Source organism: Lactuca serriola, chromosome 5 (assembly GCF_051521515.1).
Source record: "Lactuca serriola cultivar US96UC23 chromosome 5, Lser_US96UC23_V15, whole genome shotgun sequence".
Classification (NCBI taxonomy): Eukaryota; Viridiplantae; Streptophyta; class Magnoliopsida; order Asterales; family Asteraceae; genus Lactuca; species Lactuca serriola.
The window spans coordinates 218497449-218525023 of NC_136412.1; the positions used below are offsets into that span (position 1 = coordinate 218497449).

At 38.0% G+C, this 27575-nt stretch overlaps 2 protein-coding genes across 3 annotated transcripts; one reads left to right on the plus strand and one right to left on the minus strand.

The window, feature by feature from the left end:
* The first annotated feature begins 13889 nt into the window (after positions 1-13889).
* Positions 13890-16691, plus strand: LOC145053602 (calmodulin-binding protein 60 E-like). Of its 2 annotated transcripts, none has more exons than XM_079001672.1 (8): positions 13890-14046; positions 14143-14329; positions 14517-14592; positions 14760-14818; positions 14895-15388; positions 15471-15631; positions 15698-15901; positions 15980-16691. In XM_079001672.1, exons 2-8 carry the CDS (start codon positions 14220-14222, stop codon positions 16586-16588), a joined length of 1713 nt encoding a protein of 570 aa, XP_078857798.1. In that variant the 5' UTR covers positions 13890-14046; positions 14143-14219; the 3' UTR covers positions 16589-16691. The 2 variants fall into 2 exon arrangements, with proteins under 2 accessions (XP_078857798.1, XP_078857799.1); XM_079001673.1 differs by having other exon boundaries at positions 13892-14046; positions 14216-14329.
* Positions 16692-16871: 180 nt separating this feature from the next.
* On the minus strand, positions 16872-20035 carry LOC145053601 (two-component response regulator ORR24-like). The gene is made up of 6 exons (XM_079001671.1): positions 19556-20035; positions 19244-19396; positions 18769-19146; positions 18599-18675; positions 17320-18270; positions 16872-17162 (listed from the first exon to the last, which is right to left on the minus strand). The coding sequence occupies exons 1-6, from the start codon at positions 19686-19688 to the stop codon at positions 17091-17093; spliced, it is 1764 nt and encodes a 587-aa protein (XP_078857797.1). The 5' UTR covers positions 19689-20035; the 3' UTR covers positions 16872-17090.
* Positions 20036-27575: the final 7540 nt, after the last annotated feature.

Here is a 27575-nt window from a genome sequence, read left to right on the forward strand (position 1 = left end):
TCAGTCCCCGCAGCCGAAGAGGAGGAAGACTCAACCGAAGTGAAAGCTTATAATCCCTTCCTCTTCGAGTGACTCAGAAAACGAGAGTTCAGGTTCGGATGGCTCTCAAGGAGGCGAAACCCCTCAAAGAGGCAACACACCACCCCGCTCACCTACCCCAGAGATGGAACTTCATAATTCACCAGTTCCTTCACCTCCTCAAACCATCCCTACTTCCATTCCGACCATAACCCCCACTACCACTATTCCTCCAACCTCTTTCCCTATACCACCACCCATTTTCACAGATACCACCACAACCACTACAAAGGTTACAACCAACGTATCTGATACGGGGGTTCATACCACTACAACCGAAACACCACCCGTAACCGAACCACCTTAAACCGAAACCCAGCATACAACCGAACCTACCCATACTCAACCACCACCCGAAACTAACCCCACACCCACTCAACCTGAACCTACCAAAAACATCACACCCCCAGCTTCACCACCCCCACCATCTCCAGATCATGCCTCTGATGGAGATAACCCGTTTCTTGGCGGTGAAAACATGACCTTCAATTCGGTCTATTTTAGTCTGTTTCAGGTTCAAAGGGACGAAGAGGATGATGCTCCAGTGACAAAGAAACATCTGAAGGAGCTAAACGAGAAGGTTGATCTGCTTCTTGCGTCATCCACAAACGCTAAATCATCTCTCTCTGAAGCCGCTCTTCAGAAGATTTTTGATGCCTTCTCCAGGGCTCAGCATGATTCGGTAGCTTCAGCCACTGCCGCCATAGACGCCTCCACAAAAGCATGTGAGGCTGCGACCAAAAAAGTCGATAAACTATTCTCAGACGCTTTTTCCCTGTTGAAGTCCCTACAGGAGAGCGCTGATGCCACAAAGACAACTTTGGAACCAATAGTTCAGCAGTTGGCCAAGTTCGTCTCAACGGAGTTACAATCATTCGCTTCACTTCGCCAATCTATTAGCGATGACAACTCGGCCCTTCGTGCCTCCATTGATGAGCGCCTCGCTAAGCTTCAGGAGGATCTCGCAGTTGAAAATTCATTGATGGACGTTCTGGCAAGCAAAACCACCGCCCTAAAGGTCAAGAGCACTCAACTTTCAAACTCACAGCAACAGCTTGAAGCTCTTCGATCCGAACGGGAGGTTATAAAAACATGTGTTTCGGATGTACACGCTGCTCTATCTAACATCCTAGAAGCACACGATCCAATACTCAATCATTCGGTAAGGCGAACCCTTGCTGAAAAACTTGCTCCTGCCATGGACCTTCTCAGCAAAATCGAAGGTTTACCTAGTTTCGTGTCCGATCCGAAACAAGGGGGAGACGTAAAGTCCGGATCAAAACCATCTCCTTCCTCCAAAGCTACTCACACAACCGAACCACCTCAGACTGGTCAAGCTTCGGGTTCGGGTGTGAAGGATAAAGGGAAACACATAGCTGAGGATGAAGATGAAGATGAAGATGATGAAACCATTGCGGACATGTTGAAACGTAAAAACAGTCGCAATGTGGATGATGATGTCAATCGTGTGGCGCGAGAGGCTGAAGAAGCCGAACGCATGCAAAAGGAAGCCCACGATCTCCTCGAGAGCAGGAAAACTCTCTTCCTTGCCTGGACTCGGGAGCGCATGATTAAAGAGGCCATAGATACTCCCAGCATCCTATGGCTCGAGCCGGTGATTTCGTTCGACTGCTATAATTATGTCGATTCACAGTTCGACATGCCGTTGACTCGAAAGGCGTTTATCTTCCACGCCTTCTCTAATATTTTTGAAGTCCCTCATCCGAACCCTGAGGTGGATAGGGAGTTGATCGAATTCTATCTAAAGGCTGCTCGTCCTCAGTATCAAACTTGGAGCGCCCAGAAGATAGTGAACGTTCAGGTCTTAAAGCCTTACACCGAAGGAAGGTTCATAAACGTTCGGTTCAAGGTGATTCGAGGGTCTGCGAGAACTGAACACCTTATATCTTTGGCAGACTTACCGAATTTAAATCCTCATGATTGGATCGTCTTGCATAATATCCTTTTGACTGATGAAGCCGAATATGGTCCCATTATAGACCATGTCAAAAGGATGTTAGTCTGTTACATCATGGAGGTTGCCCTAATGGATCAGGAGGTTGCCACAGTCTTCAAGAAGAAACCGAAGATAGCTCCTGTAGGATCGGCCAGTGATCTCAATAAAATGAAGATGGGCAAGATCGACCCGAGACGTAATTCGGTTATGTTCACTAGAGCTGAAGGACAGAAATGTCTCTTCGCTTTAGCTGACAAACATCTTTACACCACTGCTTGTCTAGAGCATGTGTTATCGATCATTCGAAGGTGTAAAGAGAATGCAGCGGATGATGTCAAGTACTTCAACGACATGATCCAGTGGTACATCCGGTTTAGACAGACAATACTTGCTCTAATCACGCGTCTGTTTAACACCGTGAAGAAGAAGGTACCTGCTTCAGCTGCAGGCCCAAGCAACAAGTGAAGATCTCGCTCCAATTGACGCAAAGGGGGAGATTGTTGGGTTGAAGATTCGTTTGAAAATTGCGTCAATGGGCTCGGCTGTTAGTCCATTTAATTTTGTATTCCGGTTTTGGGCCTGTCCATACCGTGAGCTTGCTAGGTTACTATATAAGTATATGCTTGCATGCATATTAGGTTAACGATTAAGAGTATTACGATAGAATTACAGTTTCTTTCATCGTTCTTGTAAACCTCCAACCCTCTACAGTTGATGTTCTTTATCGAGCTCTTCTGAGGGTTATTTTATAATCATTCAACCTGTTTGATTCATCGTTGAGTTATTCTTTATTTTACATTCGTTCTTACTGTTTAAATATTTATTCACCTGTTTAAGATCTAATCGATCTTCAAGATTAAGTATTAATCTCATCACCTCCAAAGCTATTTCTCTCACAAGATGGAAGCTCACACGAAATCTAGAGTTTACAGGTTCTCTAGGATGATATGGAGGCTGAGGGAGGGACATAACACCCTTTATATAGGATACAACTCCCGGGATTAGGTTTTTCCTCGTTCAGACCAGACTCGCTGAGTTCCCTTAGCCGACTCGCCGAGTCGGTCACTTACTCCTGAACCCGGATCCCGCTCGGACTCGCCGAGTTCCACACAAGACTCGACGAGTTGAACCTTTGACTTAGGGTTTTATTTCCTTCTTGGCCTTCCTGATTTTGGGTGTTACAACTCTCCCCCACTTAAAGTAAACTTCGCCTCGAAGTTTGCTATGGCCAACCGCATGCGATCTGCTTCCAATACTCTACTTATTAATCCAACACCCGCTGCCTACCTTCGTTGGCCTTTCGCCCGGTCCTCCCGACGACCATTAATCCTTGCGGATAATAATCTCGGGTCAACTCTGACCCTGAACATTTTGGAAACACAACTTACTCAACTGACAATCCTTCTGGTACTCTCCGAGTACTGCAACTGAACCCATAGGGGTTCACCCCCTCTTTCCTTGTGCGTTTTCTTGCCTTCCCAAGGCGATGCTCCATGACCAACTATTTCCTTTGTCACTGTGAAGGTCCTATCCTTCACCAAATCCATTACTCCCGCTACCTCCAGTACGGGTCATTATCGCCAGTATCCATTGGGCATTTCTTTCTACTATAATTTGGTGTCGAGCACCCCACGATCAACTAACTGAATTCCACCATAGACTGCTTACCAGCACTGCTACTGACTGAAAAGTTCTGTTATTCCTTATCAGCCTTCCGGATGAACTGAGACCACCCTGGTCCCTACCAATCTATCAATATCTGGATTACTAGCTCCCACCAGTCGCTAGTCCCAACACAACTCCTAGTCGTTCCTAGCGACTTTCGAAGAAACTACTACCACCTATAACTGCTCAATCTATTCTGCCATTCAAGCACTACAGTCCTGGGATCCTCGATCCCCTATCTTGACACTAAGGTCCCTACCAGGTCCCACCTGTGCTGCTAAAACTCACGAGCCTCGCCTATGGGTCTCACCCAACCATACTACTAAGCAACCCTGCTCTCAGGTCTCACCTATACTGCTACTCTCATACGGGCCTCGCCCACGGGTCTCACCCAACTATATCCTGGAGCGACCTCTCCCAAGGTCTCACCTTTCTAGGGCTATACAGGAAACTCCCTACCATTCTCGTCCACTATCCATTCCTGATCCCTATTTGATCACTAGGAGATAAGGGCCTCGCCCCATCTCCGCCAACGAAGCTACTATGGAATGCTACGGCTTACCCGCAGTCTTACATCACCTACCATCACTGAATGCTAGTGGATGCTACGGCTGCCCCGTAGTCTTACAACACTTTCTACCACTGACCGCTAGTACGAAAGCACCCCATGCTATCAGTTCTCAAGATCCTCCTTCCGACTCACTCGAGTCCTACAGGCGATCCTCCAACCTGAATTCCCAACCATGTACTAACCATCACCATTACACGCACTAACTGATGGGGAGTTTCTCAAACTCCCAAACCTGAACTCCTCAATCCATCAAAGGTTGTACTACTTCTTTTCCTTCTCAGAGATCGTGTACTCATTCTAGATCTGCATGCTCTTACCCTTTGTACACTCGAAGGATTCTCCCCCACTTCGATCCTGCTTACACCTCGCTGCTCAATGCTCGAAAATAAATCCCAATCCTTGCTACCATTCCATAATCAATCTGCTGAGGAACCCCAAACTTACCATAGCTAGGGATCTAACCAGCCCATTTCTAAAACTATACGGCTCCGAACTAGCGAGACATACCAAGTCCCTCCCAGGCATGCTACAGTTACTACATCCTAAGTAACCCTCTCCAATAGAGCCCATCCCTCAACTACCATTCAAATATCTAAGGTATGCAGATGACATATAACTCGATCACAATCAATCCGCACAAAAATAGAATACTCATACCGATAGTGATGCAGAACCATAACAATATAATCATGCACAAATAAAAGAACTGAAAAAGGAAGTCGCATACCTGCAACGTCCGATGCTGCTCGTGTCTCCAAGGTAATCATCTGAAAAGCCCTACCTCCTACCGCAGACGCCTCTGCTCGGCCCTGACGGCCGTCCGTGATCCTCAAAGTTGCAGGGACAGGTGTCATCACCCGTCCTGTCGGAAGCAAACTGGGGCACTGGGCCTTCTTGTGGCCCCGCTGATTGCAGTGAAAACATATCAGGTCGGATCGCTGAGTGGTGGTAACAGTACAATCCCTGCTAAAATGACCAGTCTGACCGCACTTGAAGCAGCCAGACTCACCACCGCTACCACTCCTGCACGCGCCCCCATGCGCCCTGCCACACTTCCTACACCGACTGCGGTCCTGATAATCCCTTGATCTCGAATCTGATCCCCTGGGCCTTTTGCACGAGCCTGTGGCTGCCTGAACCTCATCCGGCTTCCTCTTCCGGATCTGCTCCAAATCAATCTCTCTCTAGCTCGCGCGATCATATCCTCCAACGTTTTACAGCTAGACCTGCTCACAAACTGCCTAATGTCATCCCGCAACATCTCATGGTATCGGGCCTTCTTCATCTCCTCATCCGCGACATATTGCGGTACAAGGAGAGCCCTCTCCCTGAACATGGCGGTGATCTCCGCCACAGTCTCATTGGTCTGTGTCAAATCCTGAAACTCCTGTGCCAACTGCTGCACCTCAATAATTGGCAAAAACTCCGCCCTGAACCTGGCTGAGAAATCGAACCATGTCATCGCGTCCAACGCAGCATCATCCCCCAAAGCATGACCGATCTCCTCCCACCAATCCCTTGCTCTGTCCTTCAGAAGACAGGAAGCGAGTCTGACCTTGTCCCCCTCAGGACACCGACTCGTACGGAATGTGTTGGCAACATCAGCCAACCATCTGCTGCTAGCGATGGGGTCCCTATCCCCATGATAATCTGGTTCCCCGCAAGCCCTGAACTCTCGAAATGTCAAGGTACGTGCTCCCATCAAAGCCATCATCTCGGTATGGAAGGCTCCCAGCCTCTCATCCAAGATCTCCAATATACCCTCCTTGACCGTGCCAAAGATCATAGGAGTCTGGTCTAGAATACTGCGCGTAACCTCCGCTGATATCAACTCCCTCATTCGCTCCTCGAGTTGCTCGGCTCCTGAACCTGAGCCTGATCCCTCTCCGGCGCCTGATCCGCCCACTGGTCTCTCTCGCAACGTCACCATGCTGAAAATATAATACATCCACTATCAGAATACTTGTCACTGCTGGGAGACCAAACACACGCACTACCAGGTTCCCGGTCTTGTCTCGGTCTTTCCCGAATCGAGTACGGATCCTCTGCTTTCAGTAGTACGGGCCCATACTACCTTCCACATCTATCCGTACTTTCCTCAGGAATTGCTTTGACTCCACCAGGTCCCTCTTCCACTACTACTGCTCCCAGCACTATCTCATCCTAGGCTTACGCTAAGGAACCTCCGACTCAACTCAAACCAGTCCTTAGCTGCTGAAGGCCTTCTTGTGATGCCAATTAGCCATCACCTGAATACCATCACATGTGACGAGGCTCAAATAATCCTTCGAGTAAAAGACTCGTCCCTACAACGGTTGGACTCAGCCAAGAGTTGCGCAATAGGGCCAAATCCATTACTCTGAGATTATTCAACCCTGATCACATGTGACGTGACGTATTCACCTAATAGCTAACACCCATCACTCAGAATCCCACAATGCACAAAGCAAGCAACATTCAGACAAGGGAAAATCTAACCATAACATACTCAAGCAATCATATCCACATAGCAAGAATTTGTACTAGCATGCAACACAAACTCATAAACTCAGGCATAATCTAAACAGGCTATCCTACTACTGTCTAATCAACACTATCATGCAGCTCAAAGCACATATAATAGGCACATAAGGCATCCTCCCTAGATCCTTAGTCCTAATCTAGCATGCTGTTCTACTAACTGATAATCATAACATAAACTTGTATGGGTATTTTGGGGTACTTACTTGAGCTCGGCTGATTGCATGCACCACACCCTTTTTCTCCTTTCAAAATTTTTTCTTTCTGAGTTCTTTTGCTTTTCTAAAACTGTTTTCTTTCTCAAACTCTTTTTACAAAACTGACTTTTCATTTTGAAAACATCCCTACCAATTCCTTAGTTTGAGTTCAGACACACCCGAGAGTACGTCCGAATCCCTCAAACCAAGGCTCTGATACCAACTTGTAACGTCCCAAAAATTCAAGACTAAAAATTTCTTTTAATAAAACATTACTTAAAGCAAAATCATCAATCCAAAACATAATCAGAGTATTAATTTCCAAACACATGTTCATTATCAGAGTAAAACATTCCCAAGTTGTCTAGTCTATGGTGTGTGCCATGCGATCACCCCGAGCTCTTCCCTCCGCTACCGGAAGTACCTGAAACCAAAACTGAAAACCGTAAGCACGAAGCTTAGTGAGTTTCCCACCATACCACATACCATGCATAACCACATACTGCACATACTAGGCCACGCCCACTATCCTGGGCCTCGCCCGCTACAACGGCCCCGCCTGGCTTCGAGCCCCGCTCGGATACAGATCTGTTTCACTTAGGCCTCGCCTGTCACTGGGCCTCGCCCGCTAACATATAATAGCACATAAACATATCACAACACATAAGCTAAACATATGCTAACGGATCCTGTCCTAAGGCCTCGCCTATCCTGGGCCTCGCCCTTGTCTTGCTACTGATGAGTCATGGAACCCCGTCCACACTCCTACTGATAGTGAGTTACGGGCCTAGCCCACACTCACTCCTTCCCTAACTTGGGCCTCGCCCCTGATCTGCTGCTAATGAGATGTGGAACACCATCCACACTCTGCTATTGGTGAGGTATGGGACCTCACACACACTCACCTCCCTACCAGGCACATACATGTATCACACAGACAACAAGTATAAACTATCATATAAACCATTCCTTAGGCACCCACCCGCTATCATTGTACCTCGTCCTGAATATCATACTAGCATATTGTGCCTAGGGCTAACCCCCGGGTCTTCTACTCATAACTACATGGGCCGGCATTGTGGCCTTAGACCCATTCACACAAAGGGAAACTCACATTTACTTGCTGAACTTGCTGATAACCCCTCTAGTTGCTGCCCGACAACTCTCTGAACTCCTGCTCCACTAGCTCCCCGAGCTACCAATATCAATGCAACACTTAGTCTAACTATCCCCCGAAAGTCAACTAAGTCAACTCTGGTCAACGCTAAAGTCCTGGTCAAAGTCAACCTTCCAGTTCAACCCTACTCGCCGAGTCTGCCTACTGACTCGCCGAGTTCATATGCTCATAGTCCTTCCATTCGCGACTCAACTCGCCGAGTCAGTCCATCACTCGCCGAGTCCACCGATTTTCGAGTCCTGACCTATCCAACTCACCGAGTTCTCGCTCAACTCATTGATCCGAGTCTTGACTCGAAGGGTTTGGGGTTTCGCGACTTGACTCGCCGAGTCCAAGAACATACTCGTCGAGTCCAAGGCAATCTTCAACAGACTCGTCGAGTCCAAGGCAATCTTCAACAGACTCGCCGAGTTGTTCTTCCAACTCGCCGAGTTCCTGCCCAACTTCAACCAACTCGCCGAGTCCACCCATGTGACTCGCCGAGTCACTCCAGTTCTTAATCCATACAGTGGCTTTTCGAGCCATGCAGGGGCTCCAAATCATAGATCCATACTTCCAAAGCTCAATCCTCACGTAAATTTGCAAACTTTACGTATAACTAAAGAGATCTAGGCTCAAAACACTCTAGGGCTAGGTTTAGGGACAAAAGTGTGACAACCCTATATTTTCCAAAAGCAGTGTAACACTCAAAAGTCAAATACAACGAAAACTATATGGAATCAACGAAATTAACCTCAAAAATAAAGTGTTCAAATATCTAAATTGGGATGCATCAAATGTTAGATATCGTGCCAAGGTTTCCAAAAACATAAAGAACATTCAAAACCGAGTTATATCGAAGAAATTATAACCACTCGAATATTTACGACGCACCGTTAAAACATTATTTAAACGTAAAAAGTGAAATTACAATAAAATACATTTTAGCCTTAAGTATCTAAACAAAAGTTGTAGAGTTCGTTAAATTGTAAACATACATAAAAAGATCGCCCAAATTGGACCTCGCATGAAGAAGTTACGAATTTTCTAAGTTTCGTAACAGTAGTAGAGGGCTAAAAACTCGAATTGAAGATCGAGCGTTATTTAGCTATCGCAACCTAAACGAAAGTTGAAGGTCTCCACAATAGGAGTAAAATGATAAAAAAGACAAACAAAAACCGACGTCGAATAAAGAAACTATGAATTTTTAACGGACTTTAGCAGTCCCGGCCTATTAAAAACATATCATTAAAAATAAAGTCAAAACTAGCCGACGGAGTCTAAATGAAAGTTGTAGATCATAATCTCACCTACGCGTGGATATAAAGAACGCGAAAAACGGAGCCCGTACGCAAAAGTTACGGAATTTAGAAGACGGAAGTCGGGATTACGCCCAGCGTAATGTAGGAGTACTCCCAGCGTACTCAGGTGCAGGATCGAGTCCCATCGGCTGCAGCTCTACGCCTAGCTAGACTCGAGTCGTAAGCCATGACGCAAAGTTACGCCCAACGTAACCGAAGTACGCCCAGCATACTCTGGTGGTACACCCAGCGTACTCGCATTTTCAGCCCTATAAATAGAAGGCATAAGCTCCGGATTTTAGCACACATTTCTCAAACACTCACTTACTCTCACACACTTTCAAGCACCAGAGGCCGTCCCGACGCCCTCGGTTTCCGCACCCGAGCCCCCAACGAAGGTTCTACGCTACCGAGATCCCCGAAGAGCTCGAAGACGCAGCTTTCCGCGGTTGAAGTTCTGCTTGACCCTAGCCCCACTCTCTTCAAACCAAACAAGTGAGTTCATACCCCTACCTTTCAAGTCTTTTCATGTTTTAGGGGGGAAATACAAGTACAATACAAGTAAAAGTATCGTTTATAAACATAAATGTAACATCTATCTTATTGATTATCGATACCAACAACTTACTTTACGTATAAAGGGCTAGTATATCATCAAGTTATTTTCACCAAATGGGACATACTTTCTGAAAAACTATAATGGGTATAGTTAGCAAGTTATTCATACATTCTTACGTATACATCTTGAAAAACGAAATACTTTCAAACAAAACGAAGTAAAGTCTTTCTTATCGTAAATCTATTTATACTAAGTGATGTGAGATATTCAAACTTCAACGTACTCTTATGTATGCATTTCAAGTCCTGTATTATATACCATAATCTCTTGGAGGGAGAGCATGATACTTGTGTATAGATCTATACAGGATTAACAACCCCGCACCTAAACTGTTAGCTACAGTGAGACCGGCAGGTCTGGGGTGACAAATGTCATAACACTACAACACCTGAAGAATGTTGTTGCAGGCAGTCAGTGTCAATAGTATGGTTATAAGACTCACATGAAAGTATAAAAACAACTTTTATTTACGAGATTCATATATGTATTCAGTTTTCTACATTATTTTGAGCACAAAGTTTATTTTTATCAGTCAAGTACGAAAAATACTAACGCACTCCAGCTTTGAGAACTTTTCAAACTATTTATAGAAAATATTGGATTTTCTGAAAACCTCGTTCATTGATTTGATACCAAAAGGACATACTTTTCAATACAAAACACTTATGAACTCACCAACTTAATTGTTGACACTTTTTCGAAACCACTTGTATTTCTTAGGGAATCAGTAATACAGGTAACCACCAGCTTTTGAAGAAGGAACGCTAAGGACGTTTATTATTAAACCTTTACGTCATCATATTGTAATATTCTTTTGGAAATATGTATAACGCAACAATATACGTTTTTATTATATATATGTTGGTTGTGTTACTTTCTTTACAATATTTAATTGTTATGGTACTACATGAAGTCACCCACCCCCGAATGTTTCCGCCATTCTGGTTTGGGGGTGTGACAAAAAGGGCTTCACCAACTACTCATCTTCTGATGCTTTACGACATATTGGACCATCCCAACACTAGATCTGAAGTAGCAACAACATATCTAAGCCCCAAACTTGAATTGGGTCTCAAACAACCATAAAACCCCCAAATCTCATAACAAAAATAGATCTAGATGCAAAGGAGGGAAGATAGCAGCTTATTACCTCCAAGATGAACACAAACTTAAGTATATCTCGAATCTACACCTCCCCTTTGAAGCAACCTTATTGATCTTCAAGTTCCTTTCCAAAGTTTCCTTCCTCCAAAGCTATTTCTCTCAAAAGATGGAAGCTCACACGAAATCTAGGGTTTACAGGTTCTCTAGGATGATATGGAGGCTAAGGGAGGGACATAACACCCTTTATATAGGATACAACTCTCGGGATTAGGGTTTTCCTCGTTCAGACCAGACTCGCCAAGTCCCCTTAGCCGACTCGCCGAGTCGGTCACTTACTCCTGAACCCGGATCCCGCTCGGACTCGCCGAGTTCCGCACAGGACTCGACGAGTTGACCCTTTGACTTAGGGTTTTCTTTCCTTCTTGGCCTTCCTAATTTTGGGTGTGTCGGTTAACGGAAGAAAGTTTGGTCATTTTGTGAAACTTCAGTTTCCTTGGTCATATTTTTCAAATACACCCCATGTTTTTTTGTTATTTCATGAATTTTCCTATCTTAAATTCGACAATCACATAAAGATTTTATCAAAATGAAGGATGCTTGGATCAACTTATATTTACCCTTAAGTATATTTTTTGACAAAATTGCAAGAATGGTCCCTGTGGTATGTCAAAAGTAGCAACTTTGGTCCAAAATGGATTTGGCTCGCAAAGATGGTCCAATAGTTTTGCAATTTCCTATGAACTTTTTTATAATGACGAATTTGCCCCTTATTATTTTATTTTACATTTTTCTTTTATTACAACAATTAAAAATAAAATAATCTCTCTCTCTTATAAAATACCCACCGTACACCACCACCAGTCTCCTTCCCTTATTCCGACCTCCACCTTCACAACCCCCTTCATAGTCACTATCGACCATCACTGCATCATATACTAACCATCGACTCTAACGACGACACCGCCTCCTAGAAACCCTAGCGCCATCGATTTGGATTACATCTCCCGACCACTATCAGCTGCTTATTGTCATCATCGAATTGTGGACGCGATAATCACCGCCCTTCCCCATCAACTCCCCCTTCTGCCCAGTTCTCCGGCAACAAACCCCATCATGAACCGGTGCTCCGTTTTTCTTTATCCCTACCAACATCACACCTTATTCCAGTCTTTTCCTTATCCTATAATCGTCTATGTCTTTATACACAAACACCACCACCCACCAAAACGAAACAAAAATGATGTAGGCAATAGTTACTAGATCGGAGTCGAATCAGCCTGGAAACGCCGATCTGCCTGGGTTAGATCTATTCTTTTTCTCTACCTTCTTTCTCGATTTAGTGTTAATGATTCCACCGGTGATTCTAGTTGTGTTGGCTTCCAGTCAAGGTAGAAGCAAAAGGGGGAAGAGAATGGGGATGGGTGGGCTGGGGCGTGGTTAGTGGTATTTATTTCTTTGGGTTGTCGTCGGATCTTTGGGGAGGAAAGGGTGGGATAGGTTTAGTGGTGGTTGAACGACAGAGTGAAGAGAGGCGATAGATAGATGAAATCATCGAGCCTTTTGAAGACCACTATTGTCGTCTTCACTTTTCTTCTCCCACAGTACCCTCTCTTTGTTATGGTGGTCACCGATTTAGATCCAAGTTGTATTATATGTTTGATTTTTGGTTCACAAATTGATTGATTTGTTTATTTAATTTTCGGGTTTGAATTGGTTTTGATAACTCAATTGAAAGGAATTATGGGCTATGTTATTTTTTCTGGATTTAAACATGAATCGGTGCTTTTTCGTCTTAAGAGAGTTGTCAAATGTGGCCTTTATCTGACAAGTGATATGACGGTTAACGGAAGTGGAGGTGGTGTTGGTAAATGGTGATACGGAGGGGAGAGATAGAGAAAGCGGTGGTTAGACAAAAACAATGGCTACCAGCAGGTGGTGGTAGTGGCATTGTTTTTTTCGGTGTAAAAATCAGGTGCTTGGCGATGGTTTCAATATTTTCCAGGTCTGGTGTGTTTTTATGTGTTTGGTGAATAACACCATCAAATGTAGGTGGGGAGACGGTGGTAGGCGACGGTAGTGGTGGTGGCGTACGGTGGTATCGGTGGTGGCTGATGGTTGTTGTTGTGGTAGCAGGAATGTTCTTCTGAATGTGTTCTTGACTGTTCCTGGAGAGAGAGAGAGAGAGAGAGAGAGAGAGAGAGAGAGAGAGAGAGAGAGAGAGAGAGAGAGAGAGAGAGAGAGAGAGAGAGAGAGAGAGAGAGAGAGAGAGAGATGTATTTTGTTTTTTGTTTTATTTTTAATTGTTTTATAATTATTGTAATAAAAGAAAAAAATAAATAAAATAATAAGGGGCAAATCCGTCATTTTAAAAAGTTTCAAATTTTTTGGACAAAACTCGTAACAAAATCAAAACTTTTGGACCATCTTTGCAAGCCATTTTGAACTAAACCTGCTATTTTTGACATACCACATGAACCATTCTTACAATTTTGTCTAATTTTTTTACAAATCTTTATATACATATACATCTTGAAATCTGATTTTCAAAATTTTATCAAATCAAAAGCAAAATAAATTTTGTCATATCTAATAAACATCCAAGCCATTGTTCCAATTTCTAACATGCATGCAGAAACCAAAAAGGGTAAATACGTAAAATCCAATCACGAAGGGTAGTTCTGTCAACTGCTAAATCAAAGTTGACTTCTAATTTACCAGTTCCGGACCGGAAAGAACAAGCTCGGTTTCAAGATTCATGAATTCAGTATTCATGTAATTAATCCACCGACTCAACCCAGCTGTTTTCTCTCTCATACACACGCACAAATCATTAAATTAATCTTCACAGATCTATTGGCCGAAAGACAACACACCCAGCGTAAGATTCTTCTTCTGTCTTTTTCATCGTTATCGATAATTTCAGATCATAGTGTTTTCTGCTTCAAACTTGAATTGATTTTCGACTTTATTCCAGTTGGGTATTGAAGATTCTTGCAACTGTTCATTTATGGTTCATTAAAGTTGCGGGACTTAGTGTTGTTTTTCAGAAATATGGATGAGTCAAGAGGAGGAGGTAGGAGAGTTGAGAAGAGAGTTTACGACGAAGAAGATGATGATGGTATGCCTCAATCGAAGAAACCCAAAGTACCGGGTTTAGCGAGGTTTGTTTAACTGCTTCTATTTATTTTCTTGTTATAAATATTAGTTTTGTAATTTGTAAATGATTATTGTTTGTCTGTGCATAATCATCTCCATCTGTTTGTATAAATGTCTCAAAGAACCCATCTTAGCACCTTGTGTTTCTATTTGCGATCTTAACACGCTATGATTTTTATTTTTCTCCCACAGTGTAATTGTGGAAGCTTTGAAGGTGGATAGCTTGCAAAGACTTTCCTCCTCTTTAGAGCCTCTTTTCCGTAGAATTGTAAGTCCTTTTTTCTTCATTATAAAGATTCAAACCTCGAAATTTTCAGATTCAGTATTTACAATGGTGTATTCGCTTTTTTACCTCAAACTATACTCTAATTTATGACTCTGAATAGATTAATCTAGTCATCAATTCTCGCTTACAATAATGTATTGGGAAAACAGGTAAGTGAAGAAGTAGAGCGTGCTTTGACTAGATTTGGACATGGTCAAATTGATGGAAGGTAAAGATATTATATCCTTTAGAATTTTGAACTGCTATAATTGGGTAATTTTTTAAAAAGTATAATGTTCCACCAGATCTTCACCACCAAGAATACAAGGTCAAGAAGGAAAAGTTTTACAACTTGAATTTAGAACAAGGATGCCACCTCATCTATTTACAGGTGGCAAAGTTGAAGGGGAGCAAGGAGCAACTATACATGTTGTGTTGTTAGATGCAACCACAGGCAATGTGATGCAAACTGGAGAAGAATCATCATCAAAACTGAATGTAGTAGTGCTTGAAGGCGACTTCAATGAAGAAAACAATGAAAACTGGAGCACTGAGCATTTTGAAAGTCATGAAGTCAAAGCACGTGAAGGAAAAAGACCACTTTTAACAGGGGAGACACAAGTCACATTGAATGAAGGAGTTGGAACTTTGGGTGATCTTACTTTTACAGATAATTCAAGTTGGATTCGAAGTAGAAAGTTTAGGCTTGGTTTGAAGGTGGCTTCTGGATGTTGTGTTGGAATTAGAATTCGTGAAGCTAAAACCGAGGCTTTTGCTGTTAAAGATCATAGAGGAGAACGTATGAAACTTACAACTTACAGTTTCTTGCATAACATCTGTTACTGTTACTGTGACTGTGACTGTGACTGTTACTTTTGCAGTGTACAAGAAACATTATCCGCCTGCTTTACACGATGAAGTTTGGAGATTGGATAGAATAGCAAAAGATGGAGCGTTGCATAAAAAGTTAATGAATTCTGAAGTCATAACTGTAGAGGATTTTCTCCGTGTTCTTGTTAGGGATCCACAACGACTGAGAAATGTAAGATTCTTTTTTTTTTTGTTACCTTTTGCACACCCTTTGTTTCTAATATGTTAATGAGCACAGATTCTAGGGAGTGGAATGTCAAATAGAATGTGGGAAAACACAGTTGAGCATGCAAAGACTTGTGTTTTAGGAGGGAAGTTGTATGTATACTATGCAGATTTAGGTCACACCACTGGTGCTATCTTCAACCATATTTATGAGCTAAGAGGTCTCATTTCAGATGCTCAATTTGTTCCATTGGAATCACTTAACCACAACCAAAAGGTCTACACAACACTTTTCTCCTTATTTCTTTTCTACAAAAGAAATTGATGATTCATTTTTTTTTTTTTTGAAAAACAGATTTCAGTAGATTCACTTGTGAAACGAGCATATGAGAATTGGAATAGAGTGGTAGAATACGATGGGAAAGTTTTAAGCGCATTAACTTACCCTTCACCACCTACTCACAACTTGATTGAATATCCATTTATAAGTTCCGATCAAACACAAACACTAGGTGGTGGTGGTGGTGTTTCATCAACCACCACCACCACCCACCAATCATCACCACCCACCCACTATGACTATGTGCCCGGTGCACCATCTACCTTCACCGGTTCAGATGGTTGGTCGAGCCAGAGCCCAGACGATGGACACGGGTTCGGTGACTCTTTCTCGGAGGAAGTCCGGTTAAGAAGCTCAGAGATGTTGGAAACCGATGATATGCAAAAGCTACTTAGAAGCTTTGGGGTTGGTGTAACCGGGTCAACTTTTGGTGTTTATGACAACGGTTCATACGGTTATCAAAACCATGTCCCTCATGAACCACAGGTGGGTCCGGTGGGTCATGGGCGTGGTTCAGGGAAGGCGGTTGTTGGGTGGCTTAAACTCAAGGCTGCATTACGGTGGGGGATTTTCATAAGGAAGAAAGCTGCAGAAAGAAGAGCTCAACTTGTTCAGCTTGATTGATTGACTTTAAATAGTTGACTCATGTGTAGTAGTAGTAGTAATAGTAGTACTTATTTATGTAACACTAAATATTGATTTTATAGAGCTTTTTTTTTCTTCATAATGCAATAAATTGCTCAATAAGTAGGGTCTTGACAAGCTTAAAAGTTTTCTTGAAGAAAAACCACTTTAAGAGGGTATCAACAAGTTTAATTCTACAATAACTTGTATGTAATGCATAAAAACACGTACATCATCCATAAACGGATTCAAGAAATACTTTAAAAAAAAAAAAAAAAACATGTTTGCAGTTGTACCCATGAATGATGAAACGAAAACATGGATATATGTTGATAAAGATAATAATGAAGAAGCTAAGACATAAATAGTCCTGGAAATTAAATGACATATTGATACAAACTTCTCATTTAATAAAAAAAAAAAAACCTAAATTTTTGATGCAGCCTTGTTTTATCGATCTCTAGGAGTCGAGAGCTAATTACTTTATCCATCATCATCATCATCATATACATGAACCGAAAGAATAAGGATCAAATCCATATTCTCCATCCATTATGATTGTCGGGTCCTGCTCCTGCATAAAAAAAACAGAGTTTGAAGGACCAGAATCAGAATTTTGAATCTTTGAGGGGCCAAACTCAATCAAAATTTAAGTCATAAAAGAAATGAGGGGTAACCATTATTTTCAAAAAGTTAGAACAATAAAAAAAAAAAAAAAAAAGACCATATACCCTTTTCATCATTCCATTCATAAGATCATCCAAAGAGTCATAACCATTATTTGCAACAAAACCATTCAGTATCTTCGAATGCTCCAATAAATACTCTTGACCGGGTCCCATTTTCAGTTCAGTACTTGACCTCTCACTCCCTCTGTTATGTTGCATAGCCGGAGCTGTCGTCAGTGCACCATTGCCGCCCAAACAACCACCACTTAGTGGTGGTGCCGAGGCGGATAACGTGCTAAAACCATTACTCGAATACTGCCCATAATTCTGTTTCCCATACTGCCCCTGCCTTTGGCTTTGAACTTCAAGCGGCACCGAGGCCGTGGTGGTAATATTACTCGAACCAAATCCAGCGGTGTAACCATATTTCAGGCCGCCATTAGGCGGCAATTGGTCATGGAAAGTATCCCCAATTGGTGGTGGGATTGGGACATCAAGAAAGGTGGAACTACTTGAAACAAGGTTGAAAGATTCTGAACTCATGGAACCCATCTTTAAAGAACCAGTAAAGATTCTAGATTCATCAATTGGAGTGAAATCCGGGATTTGGGTGTTATTATTTGGTTTATGATGAGTAAGATCAAATGGGGATTGAAAAAGATTTGTGTTTTGGTGTGTTTGAGTTTGTGGTGTTGGTAACACAACGGGTTGAAATTTGTTGAGGGAATTGATGGAATGGGTTAAGTTTTGGGTGTGGGTTGGTTGGATTATAGAAGGTGAAGTGAGGCTATGGAGTGTCATTCCAGTTGCACTATTGAGTCTTCCGAGCATTCCGGAAGGTGAATACGATGATAATGTGGGTCCCGGTAATCTTCCGGAAGCTGATAGTGTCCGGAAATCACCGAGTCCTTCCAGTGAGCTCATTCGCATGTAAGATGACGCGTCTTTGCTTCCCCCAAATGCCACCACCATGTTAGCTTGTTGACTTATCCGTTTCAAGTAAAGCCGATATTTCTACAAATCAAACGCATGTATATAAGGTAAAAATATATTTTATTCTTCAAACAAAAACAACCCCTGCGCTCGCCCATACTGTCCAACATCATATGAGATGTAAATTGTAATCAGATACCCACAACCCTTGAACTGACCCACACAGAATCACGACCATGGCCCACACCGATAATCGTGTAAGATGTAAATCATGTACATAAAGATTGTGCAGTGCCAACAACCCTAAACTGGCCCACAAGACTTCTTCAAAAACATCAATCCACAATGGAATTGAAATTACCAAAAAAACCCTAACATTATAATAGGAAATATGGTAAAAATAACAAACCTGGAGATGGCTTGCTACATTTTCCCTAGTAAGACCTTCGACATTCATCAAATCAAGGATCCTTTTAGGAACAGCTTCTGGTTATAAAAATAGAAAAAAGGAATCATCAAAGAGTGTCGATGAAACAAGTTTAGATACGAACACAAGAACAAAAAGACAGAAAAGCTCACTCTCGATTCCAAGTTGATTAACAGCAGCAACGAACTTTCTATGAAGATCAATAGACCAAACAACACGTGGCTTCTTCTGCGAAGATGGATCGTCATCTTCATTCCCATTATCTTCACCATCGTCATCTTCATCTTTTCTTTTCCGATTAAGTTTCCCATTCAGATCTCCACTTCCGGCTTCCTGTCCACCTTCACCTCCATGATTCTGCCGATCTTGGTTGTCAGATTTCGATTGAGATTTTGACTCCACTTTTCTACGAATCACATGTTGCCATATATTGCGTAATTCCTCCAAACGAACCGGTTTCACAAGGTAATCACAAGCCCCATGTGTTATCCCCTTCATTACAAGCTTCGGGTCGCTGTTTCCCGATAACACTGTTGACAATTTCAAAGAAAAATTAGAAAACCCACATCGATTTTGACTTCGGAATTGGAGAAATTGAAGAAATTGAAGTGGGAATTTGTGAATTACTGATAACGGGTAAGTCCATTTCAAGACCAACGAGTTCAAGAAGCTTGAAACCATCCATGTCCGGCATATGAACATCACTGATCACAAGGTCAAATCGGTTTCGATTTTCTCTTAACATCTTCAATGCTGTTATGGCTTGACTTGTGGTTGTAACTGCAAAATCCAAAATCAAATGTTTTTTAAACAGAAACCTAACTCAATTTTTCATGAAAAGGGATAAAAAATAAAGATTGAAACCCTGAAAAAGTTAAAATGATTGAGTCAACACTTTAAAGAATATAATCTTTTAACAACAGTTGAAACGAAGCTAACCTTGGTATTGGCATTTCCTTAAAAGCCCATCTAATAACTTCAAACAAGTTGGATCATCATCGACAGCAAGAACTCTCATCCCAATGGGAAATCTGTCAATTTCGTTAGACCCTCTAATTTCCTCTACAGTCATCTTCTTGTTGTTTTTTTCTTTATAATTATTTGAAACACAAATCCAGATGATGAAAAAGAGATCAAACAAGATTCAAGAAACACACAAGATTCAGAAAGTTTGGATTTTTTTCATCTGTTTGACCACCTTGTTGACGAACAAAACCACCCCAGAAAGAAAAAAGAATGATTTCAAAGATAATAGAGAGAGAAACAGGATCTTGGAGAGAGAGAAAACAAGATAGTGACTTGGACTGGAGCTTAATACATATTGACAATGATGGGGGAAATTTGGCCAGAACAGATTGAATGGCTTTCAACGCAACAATACACAGAATCAAAAACTCTCTCTCTCTCTCTCTCTCTCTCTGGATTTGTCTTTTGCTTTTTTTTTTTTATCTACTTCTTTTTGCAGAAATAAAAAAGCCCCTTTTTAATAAAATATTATTTTGGGTAATATCAATGTATACATATAATCTAGTATATGTACACATTTCCATCTTTGTTTCTATTGAGAAACAATGGAGACTTTCTTTTTCCCCTTTCTTAGAATCTTTACCTCTCATGGATATATATATGGAAGCTTTATTATAACTTTTGGGTGATATAAGTTTGTTGTAAAAACAGAATCTTTTAATAAACATTATTAACTCTTCAACGTCAAGTTAGTTAAAAGGCAGACACTCAACACACACGTTAAAACTTAAAAACATAACAAGTCATATTCGGTTTTTATCTAAGAAAGCTTAATTTTAATTTGAATAGAAATATTAGTTTTTTTATATTTTATATATAGAGAGATATCGGGTAAAAATATATAGTATAAGATTTTGAAGATACACTTAATCTGTTAAAATTCCGGATTAGAAGAAGAATAAAGAAACCCAATTATTAAGCAATCCTAGCCGTCCATTTGCTTTGATAATACTAATGGACCCATCCATTAATCATATGCAACTCATAGTAATAAACATGTTAATTAGAAAACGCTTTTATGGTGAAAAGACGTTTTCTTTAATTAATAAAAAGTCTTGAAGGGTAATATGGTAATTGAAATGGAGGGACAGAATCTTGGAGTAATTATCCTATCAAGTTTAAAATGCTAATTATATTAAATTGCCATTTGCAGGTTCAACAGACTAGCCATTTAAAGCCCTCTCAAATAATACCTTTGCTTGATTAGGTATGGTGCTTAATTAGAGGCTTATTTATTTATAATTTTCAATAATAATACTACTATAAATAATAAAATAACCAAATGTCATTTTCCCCATTCATTTGACCTACCAAATGTGACATGTTCCGAGTAAACATGTGTGTTTATGTTTGATTTTGTTTTTAGTTCTTTTCTATAAATAAATTATTACATAAGTTCATAAATGACTCATAATCATGATTTTTTATAATAAAAGTTCTTGTACTATTTTTCTATGCTATGAATAACTAATATCCTAATATCCTATGATAATTTCAACTAATCAATTTTTCGTATGAAAACTAGAAAGGTTGGTTTAATTAAACATGTCAAACTATGGTCCAAATATAAATTAAGCAGAATGAGTAATTTTTGTATTTACCATAAACATTTTTTTCGTCTATTTTTTTAAATGTTAAAATGTACCATATGAATGGCTAACGTAAACTCGTTCAATGCCCATATAGGAGGTAATCTGATAAAAAATTGTTATATTTCGGACGTTTTATTGTTTGATTTATTGATCTACTATATGGAATTCCGTACAACAACTATAAGCTCCTACAACAAAAGCAATTGTTTTATGATTGTAAATAACTTGTGTGTCAAATATATAAATAACTAAAGAAAATAATAATAATCTACTTTTGCAATACAACTAGATTATGACCCGCGTTAAACGCGGGGAACATAAATTAAATACATATCACATTAATAGCTGACATTGTCTTAGGTGAAATTTTAATAAAAAATGTTAGATTTATTTTTAGAGTTTTTAAACCAAACTTATTATATATATTAGAGCAATTTGATTTTTTAATACAATATTTTTTAACATAAATGATTCATGTGATCTATGTTTCATCAAAACACGATGCAAATCTTTAATTAAAACATGTTGTATAGTAGTTTTATGAATTTAGTTTTTTCGGTATACCAACCCTCATGGAGGCACATATGGATCTTTTCGTATTGGCCCTGTAAAACCAAAATCAACAATAACTTATTATATGTAGCAACAATGTTAAATTCCACAAAGAAATTCGCTAAACATTACAATTAATGTGCATTGCCATAACTATAAACATCAAATTCGAACATTGTAATTTGGTCAATTTCTAAAGTATTTTTTTCATTATAAGAATAAAAATATGATTTTTCAGGCTACACTCAAACAGATATACATATCTTCCTATCAAAGAAATTATTACTAAAAGAAAATGTTATGAACAAAAATATAATATCAGTTTCATAATTTGCCAAAGGTTAACACTAATATATAATAATGAACTGTCACAAATCTTGTATTTTGGTCACTCCATCCAACTAACAAATGAAATTCAGTTTAGAAGATTGATTCAAGAAGTGCATCCATGACTTTTTGTAGTTGAATTTGGGGAAATGTTAAGACCTATTGAGATATGATGGAATGGTCTATGAGGCTACAGTTGGTTTCTGGAAGGCAATACAAATTCAAAATCGTTAGCACATATCTTTCATCTCTGCTTCAATTTTCAAATTTAGATCAAACTTGTCAAAATCAAATTACAAAAAAAAACCCCAAAATATGTAACCTAGCAATCTAACAACATATTTTTCATAGAAATAAATATTACAAATCTATAATTTACACTTTACATGATATTCTTAACTTATATCTTACATTTCATCTTTAATGATCACGAACACCTCTTTCTACCTAATTTTTTTGACACACATCTATATCAAAAATAAGAGAAAGAACTATACAGAACGAATGTTGGCAGAGTGATCCTCCATTGAAAACACAACAAAATTCTTCATAGAGCCACTAGGATTCTCTTTTAGACCGCTAGAAGGTCTTTATAGTGACAACTGTGTGGCATCTATGAGAACACACCATTTAAAGTAACATTTTTTTATTAATGTAAGTGAAAAATCATTTAGAATGCTTGTCGGTTGTAATTGTTTCCACTTGGATGTGAACCTTAACATTCTTGTAGAGAAGTGGAACTTCAAATGAACCATACATAGCCAAATCAACAAACATGAAAACACAAAAAGAAGCCTAAATTGACATATAACCAAATTTCCAACAAATTTCAAAATTTTAAGGTTTCACTGAACAATTTTTTCATTTTATCAAAATTTTATTTTATTACAACCGTATATAAGTAATCAAGAATATAAAACAAGTGAAAGAAATAATTGTTCATTTAAAGTCAGTAAAAAATACAATATTGTGAAATTGCTTATAATTTACATGTTTGCTTATTGTCGTGGAAGTACCCGACCACTTGGGCATGTACTATTATTTAATTAATTAGTGCATAAATTACATTATAGAAAATGAAATTTAACAATTATCTAAATTCATTTACACTTGATTTAACAATAGAAAATGGACAAATTTATAATCATAAAAGTATGCTTAATTCAACAAATTTGTTAACAAAATTACTGGAAAACTGAGTTTCTTGAAGAAACAAATCAAATACACAAAAACGATATAAATAAAAAACAAAGAATGGAGCAAAGAACATTTGAAGATCATGTCAGAAAGGTGTGAGCAATAAGATCTTTTTGACACTTTTCAATATAGCCATGGTTAATCTTTTTTTCATCTCCAAAATGATAAGTACAAGTGTGTATAGAAAACAAATTTATAATCATAAAAATATGCTTAATTCAACAAATTTGTTATCAAGGTTAATGGAAATTTTTTTTGTCAAAATAATTAATTATTAAGTATGTGGAATATTACCACTAAGAGATTTAGAGTTTTGAATCATCAAGCTTCAATATAGACATTAACTAATGCTCATTACTTTCAAGTAAAATTCTCTGCAATTTAAACTTAATTATAGTAAATCTAATCAATGTCATTATAAAAAGGGTAGGGTTAAGAATAAATATGTACAATTATTAAGTTAGATAGTTGGTAATCGAGCAATTGTAATTTAACATGTATAAGACCGATTGTTACTTTCAAAAATAGAAGTATTTACTATATTAATAAGATTGAAATGCAAGGTGATTGTTTTTCCCTTGATGAATTTTGGTATCATCGATGTACACTAAGAAAAAAATAGAATAATTAAGAAGATATATCATGTTGATTTGCAAACATATAGGATGGTCACTGCATAAATTACGGCTTTAAATTTGGGGAGGATTTGAATTTTATTTTAGGGATAGAGGAAATTGGTGAAGGTCTGAGCAGAAACATTGATCGACAGCGTGTTTGACCAAACATTAGTCAAGATGATGTAAGCAAATTGATCTAAGGGTGGAAAATGTGTAAGTGAAAAACAATCAAACGACTTTATTGCTTTAGATGATGAAATAAAGTTTTTATTTTAAACATAGATTTAATCTTCTATTTTGTAAATGTAAATGTCTTAGTCTTCGCCTCTCTTCGACGTCTTTGTAATGGTAAATTGAGACGGATTATTCTTACTCTCATGATAAGTTGACTTTTTGAAACATCAAGTTGGTATATGAAGGTATTGTTACTTTGAGCCATATTTCTGTTTGAGAAAAAACCAATGATTGTTAAACAAATGTTATTCAACCAAGTAATATGAACTGAGTAAAATAGACAACACGGGAACAATTCAAAATCATATGGTCAGAGTGAAAATATAGTTTTAAAGACGAAATTTGTAACTTTGACATAACGCAACGACATCGAATGTAATTTAGTCTAAAACATATAATGTAGAAAGTGTTTTGTATGTAATCAAAACCAAAATTATAAAAATAAAATAAAACTCTTATAATCCAAATATGAATGGTGTACGTTTAAAAAACTTCATAATGCAAACTTGACAATAAAGTAAGTATAAATAATTTTTGTTGATGCTCATCAGAAAACATATCAATAAGTATATACCATTAATCGTATAGTATGACACCATTCAAATTTGATTATTTTTTTATTAAAATATATATTTTTTAATTGGACAACAATATATAGTAATATAAATTATTTTTTAAAGCAATTTTGTATCTAATAAGAAGTTGGTATTTACATATAAGTTATTAAAAAATTCAGAGATTCGTAGTTTTGACTTATATGCCTAAAAAGACTTACTATGAAGTTTTAACCTTTTTTTTATATGTTTACAAAAACAATTTAAAATAACAATGTACTTTTAATGTAATCGTATATATAAGGTGTTTTTCAATAAGGAAATCATTATTTTCCAAAAAAATTGGGACTCTAAGATATCAAGTTGGAGATTTTCGGCTATTCATCTGTAAAAAAAAAAAAAAAAAAAAAAAAAAAAAAAAAAAAAAAAAAAAGAAGATATATGTTATATTGTTTCAAAATTTCAAATTAATTGACTTGCTTATTTAATGAGTTTTAAAATTAAAACCATTATCTCAAACCGATTCACTTACGTGGGATATACTGGGAGATAAACTATGAATAATATTGACTTTGATTTTGACTCTAAAATATTTTGTTGATTTAATGGGATTAGATTAGATTTTATAGGTTAATAACCAATTAAATGAGTTTTTTCAAAAAGGAAAAAAAAAAACTAAACGTGTTAGAATTTACAAGCCAAAAACTATAAATAAGGGAGTTAAATTAGAAACAATATTAATTAGAAAAACTGATATCTCGTACTTAAATAGAATGATATGCTTCAATTTATAACATAATGTGGAACAATATTAATTATAAGGGAGTTAAATTAGGAACAATATTAATTAAAAAAACTGATATCTCGTACTTAAATAGAATGATATGCTTCAATTTTTAACATAATTGCTAAAATTAAAGATTTTATTATTAAATGTATTTGTGTTTGAATTCTAATTAAGAAAGATAATACTAACAAGAGTAAATTACACGAATGGTCCCTATGGTGTGGAGCAATTTGCGTGTTTGGTCCCTAACATATTTTTTTAACTCGGAAAGTCCCTAATATTTGTTTTTGTTATGATTTTGGTCCCTACTGTTTGTTTTTGTTACGCACTTGGTCCCTGTCTTATGTAAAAAGACTATTATTTAAATATGGAAAAATGGTGGGATAAAAAAGGTAAGGTGGGAGGGGTGGGGTTGAGAGTGTGTTTATTTAAATAAATTAAAAAATCAAGGGCAAAATAATTTGTTTATGTAAGACAGGGACCAAACGCGTAACAAAAACAAAAAGTGGGGACCTTTCGAGTTACAAAAATAAGTTAGGGACCAAACGTGTAAATTACCTTAAACTATAGGGACAATTCATGTAATTTACTCTATTAACAATTTGATCTAAGAGTGGAAAACATATGATTAAAATACAATCAAGGGCTCAGATTGTTTCAATGAAACTAATATGCTTAAAGTAGATTGACCAATTGTTTTCATGACCTCTCAATAGAAATAGAGTAATAACATATAATAAAAACAGAGTAAACGTAAGAAATTGGAGAAGAAGAAAGAGAACAAAGTAAAGAAAGAACCCGACAAAAAGAATTAGAGAAGAAGACCACTGAAGAAGAACACTGTAAATCGTAGGACTCAATTCAAAACCGTAAGAATAACAACTTCAATGTAATCGTATATATATGGTGTTTATGAATAAAGAAATCATTATTTTCCAAAAAAAATTGGGATCCGAAGATATTTTCTTGGAGATTTTCAACTATTCATCTAGAAAAAAAGAAAGATATCAGTTATATTGATTCATAATTTCAAATTAATTGACTTGCTTATTTAATGAGTTTTAAAATTCAAATTATTATCTCAAATTGATTCATTTTATGTGGTATATATTGGGAGATAAATTATGAATAATATTGACTTTAATTTTGACTTTCAAATATTTTGTTGATTTAACAGACTTAGATAAGATTTTATATGTTTGTAACCGAATTATTGATATGCTCATTTAATGAGTTTTTTAAAAAAAAAAACAAACAAAACAAAACGGGTTTGAATTTTGAAGAAAAAAACTATAAATAAGGGAATTAAATCAGGAACAATATTAATTAGAGAAACTGATATCTTGTATATAAATAGATTGATATGTTTCAATTGATAACATAATTACTGAATTTAAAGATTATATAATTAAATGTAATTATGTTTAAATTAAATTTGTGGAAGATGATGTCAGCAATTTGATCTAACGGTGAGAAACATATAATTGAAATACAATCAAAGACTCTGATTGCTTCATTGATAAATTAAGGGTTCTCCTTTAATAATATTTAGAGATATGATGGAAATCTATATTTTTATTTGGTAACCTGCTTCCTATTTATCTTTTTTGAAACACTTAAATTTTTTTTGAAACAACTTAAAAAACATATTAAAGGCAGAAATAGTAATGGTAATGAAACTAATGTGCCTGAGAGATGAAAACTCGAACTTAAAAAACATACTAAAGGCGGAAATAGTAATAGTAATGAAACTAATGTGTCAGAGAGATGAAAACTCGATGAAGACGCCCCTAAAGTGCCATTATCTAAAAAGATATATGGAAGAAACCGAAAATATGATTGAGGTGTAATTTCGACACTGATCTTTCATGTTGATCTAAAAAGATAAGACAAATGTAAACCTTGTGACCTCATCAATTGGCCCCAAGCATTCTTCAAAAAAGAAAACGCCAAAACTCCATCTATAACGATATTTAACTAAACAATGTTTGTTTTCATCGAATGAATAAAGTCTAGGAAAATCTTTGTTTTAGTGGAGTATCTCTCAACCAAACATGCTCCTAAAACTTAGTC

Excerpts from the sequence above, each read along its gene's own strand:
- LOC145053601 (XM_079001671.1), bottom strand. The coding sequence starts at position 19,688 with ATGACTGTAGAGGAAATTAGAGGGTCTAACGAAATTGACAGATTTCCC. Across the intron at positions 19,397-19,555 it reads AAGGAAATGCCAATACCAAG|TTACAACCACAAGTCAAGCC; the intron begins GTTAGCTTCGTT and ends TGGATTTTGCAG. Across the intron at positions 19,147-19,243 it reads AATGGACTTACCCGTTATCA|TGTTATCGGGAAACAGCGAC; the intron begins GTAATTCACAAA and ends AATTGTCAACAG.
- LOC145053602 (XM_079001672.1), top strand. The coding sequence starts at position 14,220 with ATGGATGAGTCAAGAGGAGGAGGTAGGAGAGTTGAGAAGAGAGTTTAC. Across the intron at positions 14,330-14,516 it reads AAAGTACCGGGTTTAGCGAG|TGTAATTGTGGAAGCTTTGA; the intron begins GTTTGTTTAACT and ends TTTCTCCCACAG. Across the intron at positions 14,593-14,759 it reads AGCCTCTTTTCCGTAGAATT|GTAAGTGAAGAAGTAGAGCG; the intron begins GTAAGTCCTTTT and ends TTGGGAAAACAG.